The sequence below is a fragment of the Myotis davidii genome, unplaced genomic scaffold (assembly GCF_000327345.1).
Source record: "Myotis davidii unplaced genomic scaffold, ASM32734v1 scaffold37, whole genome shotgun sequence".
Taxonomy (NCBI): Eukaryota; Metazoa; Chordata; class Mammalia; order Chiroptera; family Vespertilionidae; genus Myotis; species Myotis davidii.
In genome coordinates this window covers 2,768,896-2,789,937 of record NW_006289395.1, presented here as the reverse complement: position 1 = coordinate 2,789,937, position 21,042 = coordinate 2,768,896, and the positions used below count along the sequence as shown (strand labels likewise).

General features: G+C 38.4%; 1 protein-coding gene across 1 annotated transcript in view; it reads left to right on the top strand.

Moving 5' to 3' along the window:
- The first annotated feature begins 2,810 nt into the window (after positions 1 to 2,810).
- LOC102757607 (myosin-8) overlaps positions 2,811 to 21,042 on the top strand; it is a 32,217-nt gene continuing 13,985 nt past the window's right edge. The window contains 20 exon segments of the mRNA XM_015562539.1: positions 2,811 to 2,856; positions 4,314 to 4,548; positions 5,156 to 5,299; positions 5,383 to 5,539; positions 9,039 to 9,066; positions 9,167 to 9,281; positions 9,372 to 9,464; positions 9,590 to 9,653; positions 10,315 to 10,413; positions 10,506 to 10,609; positions 10,846 to 10,984; positions 12,604 to 12,722; positions 12,839 to 12,988; positions 14,039 to 14,209; positions 16,898 to 17,207; positions 17,317 to 17,384; positions 19,084 to 19,171; positions 19,257 to 19,374; positions 19,737 to 19,860; positions 19,963 to 20,099. Coding sequence (XP_015418025.1) covers positions 4,345 to 4,548; positions 5,156 to 5,299; positions 5,383 to 5,539; positions 9,039 to 9,066; positions 9,167 to 9,281; positions 9,372 to 9,464; positions 9,590 to 9,653; positions 10,315 to 10,413; positions 10,506 to 10,609; positions 10,846 to 10,984; positions 12,604 to 12,722; positions 12,839 to 12,988; positions 14,039 to 14,209; positions 16,898 to 17,207; positions 17,317 to 17,384; positions 19,084 to 19,171; positions 19,257 to 19,374; positions 19,737 to 19,860; positions 19,963 to 20,099 — 2,432 coding nt within the window. The 5' untranslated portion in view covers positions 2,811 to 2,856; positions 4,314 to 4,344.

Below are 21,042 nucleotides of genomic sequence, written 5' to 3'. Positions count from 1 at the left end.
AGAGAAACATCTATTGGTTGCCTCCAGCATGTGACCCAATCAGAAATCGAACCTGCAACCTGGGTACATGCGCTGACTGGGAATCAAACCCGCAACCTTTAGGTGTATGGAATGATGCTCCAATCAACTGATCCGCACCAGCCAGGGCACATGCCCCGGTTGTGGGCTCAATACCCAGTAGGGGGCATGCAGGGAGGCAGCTGATCTGATCTATGTTTCTATCTCTCTATCCTTCTTCCTTCCTCTCTCTTTAAATATCAATAAAGACATATGTCTTTGTTTTTGATTTCAAAGAGAAACGGAGGATATTGCTGTATTTATTATAGCAATTATTTTTTCTGATATATCTCCTTGGGCAAGGAAAACAAAAGAAAAAGTGAACAAATGGGACTACATCAGATTAACAACTTTTTGTACAGCAAAGGAAACCATCAACAAAATGAAAAGACAAACCACTGAATGGGAGAACATATTTACCAATGATACATCTGATCAGGGGTTAATATACAAACTTTATAAAAGCTCAAACAACTCAAAACAAACAAACAAAAAAACCAAACAATCCAATTAAAAAATGGGCAAAGAACTCGAATATACACTTCTCCAAAGAGGACATAGAGATGGCCAATGTTAATAATACGAAAAGATGCTCAATGTTACTAATTATCAGAGAAATGCAGATTAAAACCACAATGAGAGATCACCTCACACCTGTTAGAAAGGTTATCATCAAGAAATCCACAAATGGCCCTGGCTGGTGTGAGTCAGTGGTTTGGAACATCATCCCATACTCCTAAAGGTTGTGGTTTTGATTCCTGCTCAGTGCACACACCCAGGTTGCAGGTTTGATCCCTGACAATGTTTCACTCTCACATCGATTTCTCTCTCTCTCCCTGCCACCTTTCCTCTCTCTCCAAAATCAATAAAAAACATATCCTTGGATGAGGATTAAATATAATAATAATGAATCCACAAATGATAAGTGTTGGCGAGGATGTAGAGGAAAGAAAACCCTTGTGTACTGTTGGTTGGGATGCAGATTGGTGCAGCCACTATGGAAAACAGTATGGCATTTCTTAAAAAATTAAAAATTGAACCATGTTATGCCCCAGAGATTCCACTTCTGGGACTATATCCAAAGAAACCCCAAACACTAACTTGAAAGAATATATGTAACCCTATGTGCATTGCAATGTTATTTACAATAGCCAAAATTTGGAAGCAGCCCAAGTGCCCATCAGTAGATGAGCTGTGGTACATTTACACATTGGAATACTACCCAGCTGTAAAAAGCAAAAAAACAAAAAACACACACACCAGCAAAAACGAAGGAAATCTTACCTTTCGCCACAGCCTGTATGTATCTAAAGGGTATTATGCCAAGTGAAATAAGCCAGTCAGAGAAAAAAATAGTACCATATGACTTCACTTATATGTGGAATCTAATGAACACAATATACAAACAAAATAGAAACAGACTCATAAGATACAGAGAATAGTCTGACAGTGGTCAAGAGGTTTGTGGGGCTGGGTGGATGGATGAAATAGGTGAAGGGAGTAAGCAAACACACACACACAAAACACAACTACCCATGGACAAAAACAACAGTATGGAGATTACCAGAGGGAAGGGGCTTGCGGGCAGGTGGAAGAGCATAAACGGTGGATAAATGGTGACAGAAGGAGACTAGATTTTGGATTGTGAGTACACAATGCAATATGCAAATCATGTATTGCAGAATCGAACACTGGAAACCTATATAATTTTACTGACCAATGTAACACCAATAAAGTCAATAAAAATTTTAATTTTAAAAAATTATGTTATAATTTGTTTAAAGAATAGGGTATAAATTACATTAGTATTATATTAATTTTAAAAGCAGATAAGACCTATATATTCTATATATATGTGTACTGTATGGCCCTATTTATATGTCTATGTATTATTTTATTATTGCATATTGGCATTATAGACATTTTTCTCCTTGCTTATTTTTTCTACACCGAATAAATATTATTTTCTAATGAAATAATAATTTTTTTCCCATGTTGAGCAGGTAGGCACTGACCCAATGGTGAAAACTCAGTGTAGAATTTCCTCTCATACTGGCTCTGCTGCCCAAGTTGAGACTCCAAGGATGAGCCTGGGCAGTGACCCAAGGGAATGAGTTGGGGGGGTTCCTATGGTAGCAAATAAGGAAAAGTGGTTGGGGCCCGGACAGCAATTGTCGCTGAGTGTCTGATCATTCAGTTACGGTAGGCATGCATGGAAGAATTTGCCAAAACGAATATAGCTCTTAGGAACTTACTTTGAGGCCCCACCAGGCACTGTCGAAGATTACCTTCCCAGCATACTAGAAAGTCTTCTTTGCCGGCAGAGAGGCCCCTGTAAAATTATTTATAGGAGATTGGTTCGCATACTCAAAACGATATGAATACTTCTAATTATATCCAAACATGCCAAATGTCAGTACAAATTATGCTGAGGGTTCATGCTGCCAAATGTCTTGCCCTAACAAAGAGAAGATAGCTGCAGCATCAGCACATTAATTCCTATATAAGCACAACAGATCCCGCTGCTTTATCTCCAAGACCCAGAGGTAAGTGATGGGGGCCTTGGGGCTTGAAGGATCCCGGGGGTACAAGGAGCTTGCCAAATGATCCATCTCTGAGCATGAAACTCTTCCTCCCAACTTCGACTTTTATTTTCACAGAGCTAAGCTTTAGACCAGAGAAATTTTAATTCTGTAACTACTTTACTAGCTTTCAGAGCTTAGAAAATTTAAAAAACAAAATTATTGTTTTACAGTGTTAGACACTTCTGAACCTGCATTTTCATCTGGAACTCCAGAGGTAAGACTCAGCTTTATTAATTTATTGATGACATAGGGAAGTTATTCTAATGAAGATGAGAATGGCTCTTAATTAAACACCATTTCTACGTTTTTGCAATTATGTTAGATGGTGCTTCCAAGTGAGTGGCTGAATATAAATGCTAGCAAGTCATATTTTCAGAACATCTTATTCTCAGAGGCTACCTTCATTTGAGTTCCAGGATTAAAGGACATTTAGGCCAGAATGAATTGTGACAGTGAATTCTCAGCTGCACTTATATCTGCCCAGGGGCAATGGTCTGTTCCATGCCAATCTCCTTGTACTGCAAAGTGTTGAACAATTAAACATTTTACCAAGATTTTTTAGGCACCTGGAAAAATTTTTACCTAACAATTTAACAAACATCTTGTTAAAACCACAATATTTCAGCTACTTTCTAATAATTCACTGCTACTGGCTTTTAGAAAGATTATTGGTCATTAAAAAGTCACAAGTATTACACCCACAGAGTGCTAAATGCAGTACCTAAATTGGAAGAGCTCCAGGCCCTTCCTCAGGTAATATACACCTGAAAGTAAAGGAAGATTCCATCACTCTAGCATACCAATGTTGCCAGGCCTGTCTCTCAATCACAAGACAATGGCTTACAGGCATGGGGTGAACTCTTAATTTTTGTCTCTTTTCTTTTCTGGATGGAAAAAAAAAGAAGCTGTGGAATTTATATGGAGAGAAGTGGCCTTCTTCATGCTGAAGCTCTCACTTCTAACAATTAAAATCTCTCATGCCAAAAGAGTGTCAGAGACTCTGGAGTTAAGGCAATGCTAAGTCTCTTGGTAACAAACCAAATGACAACAAACCCAGAGTACTGAGAATTTATTATGAGGTTCTTTTAACAACCCACTGAGAGATATAATTCCAAATATTAACCTAAAGTAGGTGTTAAAAATAATTATTTGGCTTATGAGTTTTTAAAAAACGGCCAACTATAAAGGCAAGGATGTTTTTGACAGTTTTGAACACATTAATCTTCATTTCACAAGACAAACTTTCCTTCCGAATTCTATGATTTCCCTAGCATATGGCAGATGAAAGCATGCAGGGAAAAAGGAAAGGATTAAAAAGTGACAGTTGTTTGAAAACAATCCACCAACAGTTTTAGATATTGTTCCAGTTTAGAGATTAAAATGATGCAAGGATTCCGTTCTCACTCAATTGTAAGTACCCAATCCCCAAGGATCAAGTTACATACACTCTGGGAAGGCAATTTTCAAAGTCTTAAAAATGAAGACTCAAATGACAATCTCATTCCACACCAGTCCTGTGTTAGAGTTTCTGTGTTAGAACACTGATAACCAAAGTTTGAAAGAATAGTTACAGCCTAGGCAATAGAGGCTCAGCATTTCTTTCATTTCAAATCCTAACTCACATTTGATGCCTTCTGGTTCCTATTTTCCTGCTGTCCCATTTCTTCCCAGGGCAGAATCCCCTGCTAAATAAATCGCAGCCATGAGTTCGGACGCTGAGATGGCTGTTTTTGGTGAAGCCGCTCCCTACCTTCGAAAATCAGAAAAGGAGCGGATAGCGGCCCAAAACAAGCCCTTTGATGCTAAAACATCAGTCTTTGTCGTGGAGCCCAAGGAAGCCTACGTGAAGACCGTCATACAAAGCAAGGATGGAGGAAAAGTAACTGTAAAGACAGAAAGTGGAGCAGTAAGTAAAAACCTGGAGAAAAACTTCCTATTTTATTTCTCTATCTCCTCCCTTCGAGTTGAAGCCTTACTGGGCAGGAATCTCTAAACCTATACCAAATACAAGCTTCCTTGTAGTTCATTTGAGAACATCATATTTGAAAGCAAAAGAAATTCTTAGCAGTAGCCTCATTTCCTGAACCCACTAGTATGGACCTCTAGCATTTCCCTTCAATTCCCCAATCCCCACATTTGGAAGAATAAAAACAAACTTCTCCTATCAAATGAAGTATTGTTTACTAAGTTAAATAATGTATTAATGTTTCCATTACTGCGCCCCCCCCCCCATAGAAATTACTTGTAATGAATGGCAAGGAAAAAAAAATGCTGCCTATTAGAATAAGAGTGAAAGGACATAACCTGGTAACCTGGGAGGGGGAATGTGGTAGGAAAAAATCTTTTTTTTTTAAGTTCATAATACGAAACAAATTTTCTTAGCATCAAACACTGAAATGAATTATCTTTTCATGACTTGCAGTGTCTGCAAGTGTAGGTTATAACCAAAACAGATAAACACAAACCCTACCTCCAATCATTAATACAAACTGGTCTCTTAATTTACTTGCCAGACTCTAACTGTCAGGGAAGACCAAGTCTTCCCTATGAACCCTCCGAAATATGACAAGATTGAGGACATGGCCATGATGACCCATCTGCATGAGCCTGGAGTGCTGTACAACCTCAAAGAGCGCTATGCAGCCTGGATGATCTATGTGAGCGCCCTTCCACATCTGTTTATTGTTTATCTCTCTGAGTAAAATCATGACCCACATGCTGCATTTTCTGCTTTTCTCAGACCTACTCGGGCCTCTTCTGTGTCACTGTCAACCCTTACAAGTGGCTGCCGGTGTATAATGCAGAGGTGGTGTCTGCCTACCGAGGCAAAAAGCGCCAGGAGGCCCCGCCCCACATCTTCTCCATTTCTGACAACGCCTATCAGTTCATGCTGACTGGTGAGTGGGTGATTCATCTGCTTACAGAAATGTGGCAACAGAATTTTAAACAAACAAATGAACAGATTTTTCTGGGCCTTAATTATAATAATAGACTGCAGCCACAAGGGGCATCACTGTTTTCAAAGAACGTTCAGAGCCATAATGATATATGTTCTTCCCAGCAGCCAGCCATCTCCACTTTACAGGTGAATGAAGGGAAGGAAGCACACTGGGTTCACTGATCTGCCCAAGCTCAGCCAGCTAGACACTGGAAGCCTAGTTGAAACAATTAACAGAACTCTGTAAACATGTTTGCTTTCCCATATTTTTTTTACCTTCTGATTGGAATAAAAAAATGTTCCAATAGTTTCTTTTTAAATATCTACATCCAGAGCAATCAAGGAAAACAGTTAGCAGCTTTAGCTGGAATGCTTTGTGAATCCTTATCTTTATCTTTAAATGGCACAGCTAATATTGCCAGCCTGAGGGGTAAAAAGGGGTGAAAAATAGAGCTATCACTATCTTCCCAAAGATTTTGATGTATTTTCCTATTAGAATAAAAGAAAATTAAACCACTCTTTCTTTGAAAATATTTTTTTAAAATGATTTCAAAATCGGTTATTCCTGTCTTATCAAAGTATAAACAAAAACCTTTGATATGCATTATAGGCCCAAATACAGCATTAAAATCTTTCATCTTCACACAGCAAATTTATTGCCTTTGGAAATGTTCTAAATTCCTGCATTTCCTGTTGGTCCATGGAATTTGAGTAACTGCTAGGGTTTTGTTCTATTCTGTTGTGTTTGTTTGGTTGCACTTGTTTTTAAATTGTCCTTTTAAGGAGAAGAGAGAAGAGAAAGGAATTAAATGGGAATCTTCCCTTACTAACTAGCCAGCAGTTCTACAAGGATTTCATGCCAGTAAACTGTTCTGTGGTTGTCCACAGAAGCGAACTGCCTTCCAGAATTCATGCACATGCTGGCTTATTTCAGACTTCTAATACTCAGCAGCTTCACTAACACTGCCACCCTGCTACCAAGGTCCCCCCAAGCTTTGGAACTGCTCCAAATTCAAGATTACTTGTGGTTTCCAAACATGATTTACGTATAAAATCATGCAAAACTGTGGCGTGGGACCTGGTGATGTTATTTTAGCATTGCCAAGAGACTAGAACATTGTTTTCTGATCTAGACTCCCACTGGGTGTAATAATGATCTTTCATTATTTTTCTTCTACTGAAAAAAAATCAATCTGAAAATGTTCTAAGATCTGTATATACTTCCCTGGACTGAACTTTAAAGTTCTCTAAAATCTGTGTCTACATCTAAACAATATCCATATTTGTATCCATTTCTCTGAATAGATTTTTAGACTTGAGAATTTTCTAAAATCTATGATCTATCGGTATAAAATTAGTTTTAACATATCATAAGATTGGTATAAATCAACTTATCAATCATATAACTAGTGACAATTTTTGTTTTTAATATTTAAAAATGAATATGAAATAAAAAGAATAAAAGTAAATGATAATGGTTTTTATAAAGCATTTTGGAATCCTTCAGTAGAGGAATTCTCTTAAATCCTGAGGATTTTTATAGTAGCAGCATCTGCCATAAACTTGATATGCCCATATGTCCCAGATACTATCATAAGTCTATATCAGGGGTGGGCAACCTTTTTGTGAGTGCATGCCAAACCAGCAAAATCTCTGACTCAAAATTCTTCTGTGTGCCAACCCTAATTTTTTGAGAACATGTTACACCTACTTGATATCTCTTAAGGTGTACATATGTGAAGAACCTTGAAGAAATAATAAAATTCACTCGAGCGACAAAAACACAGTATATGATGATGAAAAATACATTTATTGTTAAATGTACACTGATAGTCCGACAGAAAACGTTATGACTTCGTTTGGATATTATCAGTGGGACTTTTGCTGCTGCATCACTGATCCAGAGATTTTACATCAGGTTTATATTTCGTGACCTTCAGAGATATGCACGAGCTACTGCTTTCATCAATTAGGCTACTCCTATTATGAGACTTAACAAAATTCATCACTGAGAACAAAGATTCACAAGCATATGTGGATGAAACCAAAACCCTGGTCGGATCTAGGAAGGCAGGGAGAGTTAAGGCAGAGGCATAGAAATTGCTCTTCCCCTCTCTCGTCAATCCATGTCTATGGTCTTTAAGGTAACTTGTTACGTAAAATTATTTATTTATCTAAGATGCACCTACACTGAATTTAACTGAAAAATGAAAAAGTTGATATTAAGAAAAAAATTGTAAATGGAATATTATGAGAGGGTTTCGCGTGCCAGCAAAAGTTACTGGCATGCCATGTTTGGCACGTGTGCCAGGGGTTGCCCAGCCCTGGTCTATATTCTTCTCTCCAAGAGACTGAATGAATCCATTGGATAAGTGGTGGATAACTAGCCAGACAAAATTTGTGAATGAATAAACTCATATGAAAGCATACACAGGATATCTTTTCCTAGATTGGGGGGAGGGATTTTTCCCCCCTTTTATGTGAGATAACTAATTATTAGTGACCTGAGAATAATTTTGGAATAATTTCTACTAATATCAGCTCTTAAACTAGCTGTACTGATCTGAGATTGTGCTTATTTGTAATAAAAGTGAAGTGAGTCTCTAAAACAATGCCTTCCAAAAAAGGTAAATGAACACAAACACAATTACAGAACCCTTCCTTATTTAATATTACCAGCAAAGTAATGATATCAAGAACTGAGAGGGGGACAGGTAGCAGAAAAATATATAAACTAGAAGTTAAAAGGCCTGAATATATTTGTCCTTAACAAGCTGTGTATTTATTTAAATAGTCACTTATTCCATTCTGGGTCTCAGCTTCTTTATCTGTTAAACTTCAAAATTCTGATTCTTACTGCAGTATTTACATATGAAATTATATGATCTCTGGGGTTTTCTCTAAAACAATCTAGTGAGATATGGCCGGGGGGAAGGGGTATGTATTACATAAAATTGACCAAATGTGTGGCCAGTGTGGCTCAGTGGTTGAGCATCAACCCATGAGCCAGGAGGTCAGTTCTATCCCCAGTAGGGGTCATGCAGGAGGCAGCTCATCAATGATTCTTTCTCATCATTAATATTTCTATCGCTTCCTCTCCCCTTCCTCTCTTTTTAATCAATAAAAACATTTTAAATAAAATGACCAAATGATAATAATTGTTGAAGCTATATAATGGGTATATGGGGGTGCTTTATTGTCTCTACTTTTGTATATGTTTGAAACTTCCCATAATATAAGTTATAAAAATTAATAAAACATGAAAAGAAATAGATGATTATTTGCCTCTCTTTTTCACAAATTTTTCTCCAAGTGGCAAGTACTATATTGGAGGCTAAAAAAAAAACACCACAAAAATTATAGGCAACATCTTCAAAATGTGAAAAATGACAAGCTGTATTTGATCTGAACTGATTAAAAAATATTCGTATTGACTGGGCTTGATTTCTCTTTCACAGATCGCGAGAACCAGTCCATCCTGATCACGTATGTGATATTTTTAATCTTCTCTGGTTTGTGGTGATTATCTTAGATGTTAACAATGTGAGATGTAGTTCTCATCTCTTCTCTGGTTTCTATTTGACAGCGGAGAATCTGGTGCAGGGAAGACTGTGAACACCAAGCGTGTCATCCAGTACTTTGCAACAATTGCAGTTACTGGGGAGAAGAAGAAGGAGGAAGCTACTTCTGGCAAAATGAAGGTGAGTCCAATACCAGAGTCAGAATCAAGACTGTCGGGGCGCTCAGGAAGTGGGAAGCCTCAGATGTGAGCACTGCTCTTGCCTTTGCAGGGGACACTGGAAGATCAAATCATCAGTGCCAACCCCCTGCTGGAGGCCTTTGGCAATGCCAAGACCGTGAGGAATGACAACTCTTCTCGCTTTGTAAGTGTCTTGGTCACAGAGGGGTCTTCTCTGCCCTTAAGTGCCAGAGTAGCCATCTGAATTATCATTTCAACTGCATCACTGTGTGCTTCAACTTTTTAATACTAAATCATTCTCTTTTCAAGGGTAAATTCATTAGAATCCACTTCGGTACTACAGGGAAGCTGGCTTCTGCTGATATTGAAACATGTGAGTAACAAGACCATTGAAAATGAAGAGAGAGACAAGTGATTTCATTAACAGGGATATTTTGCAACAGTTGGTATGCACTGAGACTGCTGCCAGTGTTGCCCTTGAGCCAATGCCAGGCTTATTCATGATCCACTGTGTGCTCCATTTACCTCAATCTCAGACTGACGGTTCTATAGCACATTCTGGAATTGCTGCCTCAGAAGCAACTATGAAATTTTTTTCCAGGATAAACATTAGAGCTATTTATGGGTTCTTAAAAGTGACCTATAGGTTTACAATATATCTCTGTGATTTGCTCTTGATTTGAGCTTCGGTAAGTGTTTCCACGGAAGACCCTGACCACAGAGTCTGAGGCGATCTAAGGAAGGGATGCTAAGGGCCAATTATAATCCAGAGGCTACAGATCCCCAGAGGGAAAGTTTATTTTTGCTAGAGCAGCTATGCTTCAGTCTCTGCTCTTAAATGGTAAGAACCTTGGGCAGCTCCCATATGTATTCGAAATTCATATATGTATCACCAAAAGGATCGATCACCAAACAGAAATCTCAAGAGAGCCTGTATAATGTCCCCAATTGTTCAAAGACACTGAGATTAATTTACTATCTCAGCAGCATTTATATTTTCTTCTAATTCGATGTCTAATGTCATTTCTTTCCAGATCTTCTAGAAAAGTCCAGAGTCACTTTCCAGCTAAAGGCAGAAAGAAGTTACCATATTTTTTATCAGATTACTTCCAATAAGAAGCCAGATCTGATTGGTAAGAAAGATCATAAATTCATAGATGAAATTTAATATTTTTTATTAACAACTTCTAATGTGAAATGTATCTCCTGTATTCTATGTGCCCAGAAATGCTCCTGATCACCACGAACCCATATGACTATGCCTTTGTCAGTCAAGGGGAGATCACAGTCCCCAGCATTGATGACCAAGAAGAGCTGATGGCCACAGATGTAAGTCAGTCTCTCTCTCTCTCTCTCTCTCTCTCTCTCTCTCTCTCTCTCTCTCACACACACACACACACACACACACACACACACACACACACACACTTTTTAAAAAACCTATTATGAATGGGGATGACAATAGCAAACTCACTGTAGCTATGGTTACTTTAGGATACAGTATAAACTCTCCTAAATGTTAATCTCTTCTGCCCTCATCTTTACCCTCTCATTTCTCCTGGTAGAGTGCCATTGACATCCTGGGCTTTACTCCTGAAGAGAAAGTGTCCATCTATAAGCTCACAGGGGCAGTAATGCACTATGGGAACATGAAATTCAAGCAAAAGCAGCGTGAGGAGCAAGCTGAGCCAGACGGCACTGAAGGTACAAAATGAAGCTCCATCTGGGTTCAAACTAGAGAAAATGGCAAGAAAAAAAAGCTTATTCTAAATTCAAATCTTTTTAGTCAGACTTCTGAAGGGCACACATACATTTATACATTGCATGCTTTCCTCACCCCCATTCCTTCCTCACATCTCCGTATTGCCATCATTTCTATCCAGCCCAAATAAGTTAAAATGAACCCTAATAAGCCACTTATATGTAAGAAAATCACAACCGGGGTTGGGGAGGAGGAAAGATCATTAGAAAGAGAATGAGATGGAATAGGGCTCCTGGTTTGCCTTGGCAACCGCGGGTAGGTATAGAAGATAACTTGACCTAATGGTCTCTTTCAGCACTAGCTAGGTAAACCTGGTAGCTGGTAATACAGGATCTAACCAGACACAGCTGAGGTTGAAGGATGTTCCTAGACATCTGCATGCATGTATGTTGACTATACATTAACCTGTAGACAGTCTAGGCCAGGGGTGGGCAAACTTTTTGACTCGAGGGACACAATGGGTTCTTAAACTGGACCGGAGGGCCGGAACAAAAGCATGGATGGAGTGTTTGTGTGAACTAATATAAATTCAAAGTAAACATCATTACATAAAAGGATACGGTCTTTTTTTTCAATAGTTTTATTCATTTCAAACGGCGGGATCCGGCCCGCGGGCCGTAGTTTGCCCACGGCTGGTCTAGGCAGAAAACAAGATAAAAAGAAACTGAGAAAGGAGAACCATGTACTCCATGCACAGAAAGAACATGGAACATATAGGACCTACCACAGAGGCTGGTTATCTGCTCCTTGAAGCCCTTCCTGACCTCCTAGCTTGGCATTCTCTCTCCACCTCCTAAGCTTCTCAGCAATTACCTCTGTACCTGGCATGTGGCATTTACAGTATAGTCATCGACAGAATTTTAAGAGACTCTGTAGTGAAATTTATTTCCCACATTTTCAGATAAAGAAACTGATCCAATTTGATGAAATTGGGAGGAGCAAAACTAAGATAAGGATCCAAATATGCTTTTGCCTATCCCTAACAGGGGCTATTAAGATATATTTATCTTATCCCTCCAACTACACCTAATGTCTCTTAAGAGAAGAGACTGTGGCTTGTACCTTACATAAAATACTTCCATTAACACTGAACATATGTTTATTGTGGGTGAGTTTCTCAAAAGCTGCTTGCAATAAATTACAAAAGACCAGTGTAACTGATTGTGATCACTTATTAGCAAGCACATTCTCTAATGTACAGAGAGCCTCATCTGACCTTCTATAGCAGCGGTTCTCAACCTGTGGGTTGCGACCCCTTTGGCGGTCGAACGACCCTTTCACAGGGGTTGCCTAAGACCATCCTGCATATCAGATATTTACATTACGATTCATAACAGTAGCAACATTACAGTTATGAAGTAGCAACAAAAGTAATTTTATGGTTGGGTCACAACATGAGGAACTGTATTTAAAGGGCCAGAAGGTTGAGAACCACTGTTCTATAGAATTATTTAAAGGTTTTACTTAAATAATAAAGAAAATGGATTGGAGAAAAATAGAAAGATTGGATTAAAGAGAGTATCTGCCATTACACAACATTTCTCTAATTGTATCTTTGAAGTTGCTGACAAGGCAGCCTATCTCCAGAATCTGAACTCTGCTGACCTGCTCAAAGCCCTCTGCTACCCCAGGGTCAAGGTCGGCAATGAATATGTCACCAAAGGCCAGACTGTACAGCAGGTAAGTGCACGACCCCAAAGAATCATATACATTCCAGGTCTTTGAATAATGCCAGCAAACACTACTCCTTTAATAATGCCTTTAACATCATCAAAAACATTACTCTGTCCATGAAGGTGTACAACTCCGTGGGTGCTCTGGCCAAAGCCGTCTACGAGAAGATGTTCCTGTGGATGGTCACCCGCATCAACCAGCAGCTGGACACCAAGCAGCCCAGGCAGTACTTCATCGGGGTCTTGGACATCGCTGGCTTTGAGATCTTTGATGTGAGTTATCTTCATTTTAATAAAAGTGGGAAGAAGGTAACTTAGACTTTGATATATGTATTACATATTATCATTACTCATTTGCATTTGTAGTTTCTGCACTGCTTTCTCTAACATTGCTAGCCTAGAGTTACCTCCAAAATATCTAAGAGGTAACAGAATGTAGTAATAATGATAACATTCATTGAGCAAGTGTATTTCTGGCACTTATACTAAGACTACCTCATTTAACCTTCAAAACAACTCACCAAGGAGAAATTAATATTACTGCAAATAACATGTGGAGAAATGGAGATCAGGAAAATCAAAACACATGCTAAAGATCCTCCAGCCACATAAGGCAAAACCAGGACAGGAACCCAGCTCTGAAGCATTTGGTCCATCAAGGCATCACCCATCACTGAGAAAGGGCCTACAGGTAGAGGCAAGTTCATGTGACACATACCATTTCCCCCCTGGGGCATCAGCTTCACTGTCTATAAAATGAAGATGTAAATTGTAACAAAGATCCAGATCTTCAATTACTATACCATATCAGGTCCCTACTTTCACAGACCTGGCAAGGAGGATCTGCTAAATTTTTTATATGAATAGAACAGAAATTAGATAAGTTTTCCTTAATAATGTGACACTCAAAAGTGAAAATGTGAGCTTTATCTTGAATTGGAGAATCAGGGTGGTAAAAGACGTGAAGTTTTTCTAATACATTACTTTCATCCTTAAATCTGAACCATAACTCATAGAATCATGGTTGTACTTTTAATGAATAATATTGCCCATGAAATCTTAGAGGTAGAAGGCGATAGAGTCTATCAGAATTCTTGCTGTATGACTGATATGTATGTTTTTAACTAATGTTCAGAATTCATGGGAAGGGTTCATGTCAAAAATAATCATTTTCCCCTGGGATTTTTGAAGAACCAACAATTCGTTTAATTTTTATTTCATTAATATCTTCTACATGTTTTTCAATGAAATAAAATATTTTTTTCAATAATGAATTTTACTGCAATAAAATCCACTTAATGTTGAAAATTTTGTTTTGTGCAGTATAACAGCCTGGAGCAGCTGTGCATCAACTTCACCAACGAGAAACTGCAACAGTTTTTCAACCACCACATGTTCGTGCTGGAGCAGGAGGAGTACAAGAAGGAAGGCATCGAGTGGACGTTCATCGACTTCGGGATGGACCTGGCTGCCTGCATTGAGCTCATCGAGAAGGTCTGTTTGACTTCTAAAGGCTGAACTGTAAGGATAGCTTTTCCAAGTATCTTAAGCAACTCTAAAAGGTATTACGTTAATCTTAAATTGTAATACAAATTAGAAAATTACTATTTGGAAATAACTTTTTCTTTTCAACTTTTACGTATGAGGGACCACGGTGCTTAGTTTCATTTTGTTCCAACCAGTTTTTCTTCTAACACTGATCCAAATCTAATTTGAAGGCAGCACTGAAGACTTTATTGATATGGTCTGCTTCACTAGAGGAAATGCCTCATTAGTTCTAAATCCATCTCCATCATGATCCAATAAAAATAAGTCTTTTTCCTAAATTAAAATTAATGCACAAACAACACAGCTAGAGCTTATATGAAAGTTAATCTGTTTGGAAGTCAAGAAATCAAAGTGCTTATGCTTTTTCATAATCTATCTTTAAGGAGATTAAATACACAAAATGTCTTACATAAGGTTTGGTTTATTTATAGTATTTAATTATTGCATATAAAGTAACCATCATTCTAAGTACTTTTCATAGCAAAATGAAACTTTGTCAATAGGTTAATTCATTCAATAGGAAACAAGTATAATCAGTATAGAACCTTTTAACAGTTCACCCCCCATGCTGTGCTGACATTTGGAGTTTGGATCCAGCTCTTCTTTTATAAAAAACATGCTGTGCAAAAAGGAAAAGAATTCAAAAAATGAGGGTAGTATAAGGTATCTCTGGGACAACCTCAAGTGTATCAACATTTGCATCATGAGGGTGCCACAAGGAGAAGAGAGAGAGAGAGTAAAAAATTGAAAACCTTTGTGAAAAACTAATGATGGAAAACTTTCCTAACCTGTTGAATGAAATACACAGACAAGTCCAGAAAGCACAGAGAGTCCCAAACAAGTTGAATCTAAAGAGGCCCATACCAAGATACATCATAATTAAAATGCAAAAGGTTAAAGACAAGGAAAAAATCTTAAAAGCAGTTAGTTACCTACAAGGGAGTGCCCATACGACTGTCAGCTGATTTCTCAACAGAAACTGCAGGCCAGAGGGAGCGGAAAGACTCTAGTCCAAAGGTTACGGCGTTTCTTATCTCCATTCCAGGGAGTAAAGATTATGTAGCTTAAGCATGATTGTTCATAGTTAAAGTGATTAATTACCCGCCTGGCACTTAGTTAAGGAGTTTTATTCCCTCCCTAACTTCAGGGGAAAATCCCAACCTGGGGAAACAACCTTTCTCAGAGAGGTGACCTTCGTTAAAACACATAGTGCCAAGAAGGTGAGCAAACATATTAAGAACAGTATGCCATATATGCCAGGTCCCTTGAAACAGCAAGGATGGACCGGCTCCCGGCAAGACTGTCAGCAGAAACTTTGCAGGCCAGAAGAGAATAGCAAGAAATATTCAAACTGGCCCTGGCCAGTGTTTCTCAGTTAGTTGAAGCATCATATAGTACACCAAAAGGTTGTTGGTTCCATTCCCAGTCAGGGCACATACCTAGGTTTTGGGTTTGTGGGGTTTTTTTGTTTTGTTTTGTTTTGTTTTTCATATATTTTTATTGATTTCAGAGAGAGGAAGGGGGAGTAAGAGAGGGATAGAAGCATCAATAATGAGAATCCTTTATCAGCTGCCTCCTGCATGCACCCTAATGGGGACCGAGCCCACAATCTGGGCATGTGCCCTGACAGGGAATCAAACCATAATTTGGGGGTTCATAGGTCAATACTCAACCACTGAGCCACACCAGTTGGGCTAGGTTTTAGGTTTGATTTCCAGTCAGGGCTTATTCGGGAGGCAACTGGTCAATGATTCTCACATCAATGTTTCTCTCTCTCATGTTCTGTCTCCCTTTCTCTAAGATCAATAAAAACATATCCTTGGGTGAGGATTTTTTAAATTATGTATTAATTAAAAAAATACATAAATAAACAGTCAAACTGAGAAAAGCAAGGACCTACAACCAAGATCATTCTATCCAACCAATCTATCATTTAGAATTGAAGAACATATAAAGAGCTTCCCAGACAAGAAAGAGCTAAGGAGTTCATCTCCACCAAACCAGTATAACATGAAATGTTAAAGGCTCTTCTTTAAGAAGAAGAAAAGAGATAAAAACATGAATAATAAATGGCAGAAAATACATATCTATCATTAATTGAATCTAAAAAACAAAATAAATGAACAGGTAGCACAGAAACAGACTCAAGAAACAGAGAACATTTTGACAGTTGCCAGATGGAAAATGGGATTGGGGGATGGGTGAAAAGATTAAGGGATTAAGAAGTACAAATTGATTGTTACAGAATAGTCATGAGATATAAAGTACAGCATAGAGAATATAGTCAATAATATTGTAACAACTATGTATGGTGTCAGATGAGTACTAGATTTATTGGGATGATCACTTAGTAAACTACATAATGTCTAATCACTGGGTTGTACACCTGAAACTAATATAAGCTTTTATGTCAACTGTAAAAAATTTAAAGTGAGAAAAATGATACTGTGGACTGAATGAAAAAAAAAACGGTGGAAAGGTCATTCTAGCGATAACAAAAGGACTTCAGCTATGACTCTGTTTTACTTTATAAATATAATTAATTGGGAAATGATCATAAGTTGATCAAATGACAGCCACTGTATCTTTTGAAAGAAGACAGGTTGACACCAATGTCTACTCTTCTGAATTCAGCCACTAGGCATCTTCTCCATCCTGGAGGAGGAGTGCATGTTCCCCAAGGCCACAGACGCCTCCTTCAAGAACAAGCTGTATGACCAGCACCTGGGAAAGTCTGCCAACTTCCAGAAGCCCAAGGTTGTCAAAGGCAAGGCTGAGGCCCACTTCTCGCTGGTGCACTACGCGGGCACCGTGGACTACAACATTGCCGGCTGGCTGGACAAGAACAAGGACCCCCTGAATGAGACCGTGGTCGGGCTGTACCAGAAGTCTTCAATGAAGACTCTGGCCAGTCTCTTTTCCACATACGCTGGTACAGAAGCAGGTACTTTCTGTGCTCTTAATCTAACTTCAACCCATTCCTACAGCATGTTCACATACCATTCCAGCCTCTGGGATTCTACTTTAATTGATGGGTTTTCTTTTTACCTCAGACACTGGTGCAAAGAAAGGTGCTAAGAAGAAAGGCTCTTCTTTCCAGACTGTCTCAGCTCTTTTTAGGGTAAAGTACAAATTTAATTCAGAAAACCTATTAAGTTTCTATGAATTAACATAATTATAGGCTTCAGAATAAATTAGGAGGGAGCTGAATGTTAATAAAAATCACCTCAAACATTCACTCTTGTCGGGGCATAGCCAAAGCAATACTTGTGAAGAATCGGAGCTTTACCCATTGTATTCAGGAATGCCAAAAAGCCTTAGAAACATCCTTCCACCAAAACACCTGTTTGTAGATTTAGTTTTTTGTAATAGATGAAAATAACCTAAAGCCAAGCCTAGTGATTTAGATGGATGATTAAGTTAGAAACTGTCTCTTGATATTAAAATAACAATAATAATTTTACTATAGATAATGTGACTTTCTTAAGTGGCTTGAAAACAGACTCTTCTAAAGGGAATTGAATTAAATGTCTGGTCTAATGGCTACTTTGTTAGACTTCTTTTATAGCTAAAATACAGATCTAACTATGGCCTAAACAGGAATACTGCCCTATTCTTTTTCTTTCTCAGTACCAATCTGCATTATCTCACACAATAAACTACTGTTCATCAACTTATCCTTGTACATGTTTTCAAGATTAGAAACGCATTACTTTTATCTCCTAACTAGAGGCCTGGTGCACAAATTCGTGCATGGGGGGGGGGGTCCGGCCAGCCCACCCTGAGCCCTGATCGGGGACAGGCTAGCCGGGGGAAGGAGCCTAGGAGGTTGGCCGACTGGCCCCACCCCCGATCAGGTCAGATGGCCGGCCACAGTGTGTGTCATAGCGACCGGTCTTTGGTTGTTCTGATAGTTCCAGTCACTTGGCATATATATGGCATATATATATATGGAATATATATATATGGTTTAATGAGATGGGGAGGGGGCAACTCTGCCTTCTCTCAAAGAATATACATAAGAAATACTGAGAAATGTTTGCATGTGAGTTTTCTATGGTTGAGTAAAACACCATCATCTACCATAACCAATTACTCTATTTTTGGAATAACTTCTCCGCTACACCCCAGACTGTGGATCATTTTCAGTATGTACCTAAGATCCACCCACACAAGGTTATATAGTCTCATCATTTTAGACTCCTCAAAGAAAATACAAAAAAAAAGTGTTACACGTTCCAGGGAATAATAAACTCAAGGAAAAAATGGCAAAAGTTGGAACAATTGCTAACCTAGGTTACCACTATAAACCACTATTATGAAAATAATTAGCCCTGAGAGAGAAGGAAGAGATCTTAGAGGTACTCTCAATTATTTCCAGATGAAGTCCAGAGAGACAAAAAAGACTCTATAGAATCAAGCCGCTCATTAGTGTCAGAGCAAAGCCATATTCTTTTGTCTTGATTCCCAGCTGAGAACACTTCCTGTGCATCAAGGCTACTGAATTTTTAGTTTGTGTATAGGATAGATCCTAAGCGTTAGAAATTAATATCTTGGAGAGCTACATTTCTTCCCAGTATTTTAGCGTTTTGCTTATTTAGCAGACTAGAATCTGGATGTCTTTAAAATACAGAGCAAAGGGGATATATGTGATACTTTCAACAATAAAGATTTTAAAAATAAACAAAATACAGGGCAATTGAAGCCTCACAGACTTATACCTAATAGGTAAGAGAGTACATAGATTAGTTCCATATAATTACAAAACAGAAATCTGAAATAGAACTTTCTCATCAAGTCTCTTCTATCTGGTTTTCTAGGAAAATTTAAATAAATTGATGACCAATCTGAGGAGCACACACCCTCACTTCGTACGGTGTATCATTCCCAATGAAACCAAAACCCCTGGTAAGATATAAGAGCATGAAATAATCAAACAGGCACAACTTCAAAAATTCAGTGCCCAGTATTAAGTACTCTGATATCGTTTTAGGGGCCATGGAGCATGAACTTGTCCTGCACCAGCTGAGGTGCAATGGTGTGCTGGAAGGCATCCGCATCTGCAGGAAGGGATTCCCAAGCAGAATCTTATATGGGGACTTTAAACAAAGGCCAGTCTCTCTTTGTTGTATTTCACCGGATGCCATGAATATGTACTCATTTAATTATTGTCCTCTGTTCACTGTATTTCATGTATCCTGCTTAGTAAATATTATAAAATTAAGACGCCAAATAAGATAGTCTTGGGGTGGGAGGACAGAACAACAAGTTAGAAGAGGTGACATTTCTTAAAAATAGGAATGGGACATGCATTAGACAGTGGAAAAATTATATTGTTTCACTATCTAAATTTAAAGGACAGCTGGATTTTCTAATATTTTTTTACTCTTTTTCTGAGATTTTTATTGATGTTTCTTTTTGGTGTAATTTGATTTTCACATATGACCACACCTTTCTTTCTTTAATTGAACAGATACAAAGTTTTAAATGCAAGCGCTATTCCAGACGGACAGTTCATTGACAGCAAGAAGGCTTCTGAGAAACTTCTAGGGTCCATTGACATTGATCACACCCAATATAAATTTGGACATACAAAGGTATAGCTGTTATTTATTTACACCTGATCCAAGTACCTTCTGACATCTCTGTGTCTCCTGTCCTATGGGGGATGCTGTGTGACTCTCCCTTTTTCTTCAAAGGTTTTCTTCAAAGCTGGCCTTCTGGGTCTTCTGGAAGAAATGAGAGATGACAAATTGGCCCAGATTATAACAAGAACTCAAGCCGTCTGTAGGGGATTCCTAATGAGGGTAGAATATCAGAAGATGTTACAAAGGAGGTAACTATGCTGACTATCAGAATTGTAAGGTCCCTTCGGGACTATCAATCAGCCTTCATCACTCATTAACTCTTTCATTTTGTGGCTATGAGCTTTCCACCCAGTTCACCCCTACAACTCATCAGCTTTTGCTGCTTCTCTCACTTGGATTCCCTCCAAAACTTCTCTTCTCCCTCCAATGTGTCCCTCCCCATCCATCTCACATACAACTGCAGGACTAATGTGCAGTAAGCACTATTTTCATCACGTCACATTTCAGTTTGGGTTTCCCTGTGGTCTGTGACATCAAATCCAAGTTACCTTGCATGGCTGTCAAGTCCTCTCTATTCCCCACCTCATCTATCATTTCCAACCACACAGCCTTCCAGCCAGTCTAAACAATCTGCTTATCTCCTATTTCCAGGTTCGCATAAGCCCTCTCTCCTCATCCTAATTTATCTACTTATGAAATCAAAACTTCCATTACTCCTTTCTCTAATTATCCTCACCCAGTTCTATCTACACAGCAATACTGCATTCCCTGTCCTCACACACACATTTTCCATTCATTTTGTTCCCTAAGTACTTATTTAGGTCTGCATTATGTGTTCTCAAGTTATTTACATGTGTCTATCTACATTATGACTTGTGTTATAGTATCTGCCTTCTCAAAGTTATGGTTCTTATAAATCAGACCTAGAAAAATAGAATTTCCATTTCAGGACGCTTGAGAAAACATACACATTGCTACAGGTTAGTCAAATCTGCAAGTCTATTGCTACAGTTTGCAGAAAGGGTATCTTTTACTATTTTACAATTTTATTTAAATAAAAGAAATTTTGGAGCTCAATCTGTGCTAAGTGCCCTAAAGATATTAAAAATATAATGAGCAAGTAACAATGAGGCATTTCAAAGAATTTGAGAAAAGACAGTACGTTATCTGAAGAAGCTAACAAAAGAAATT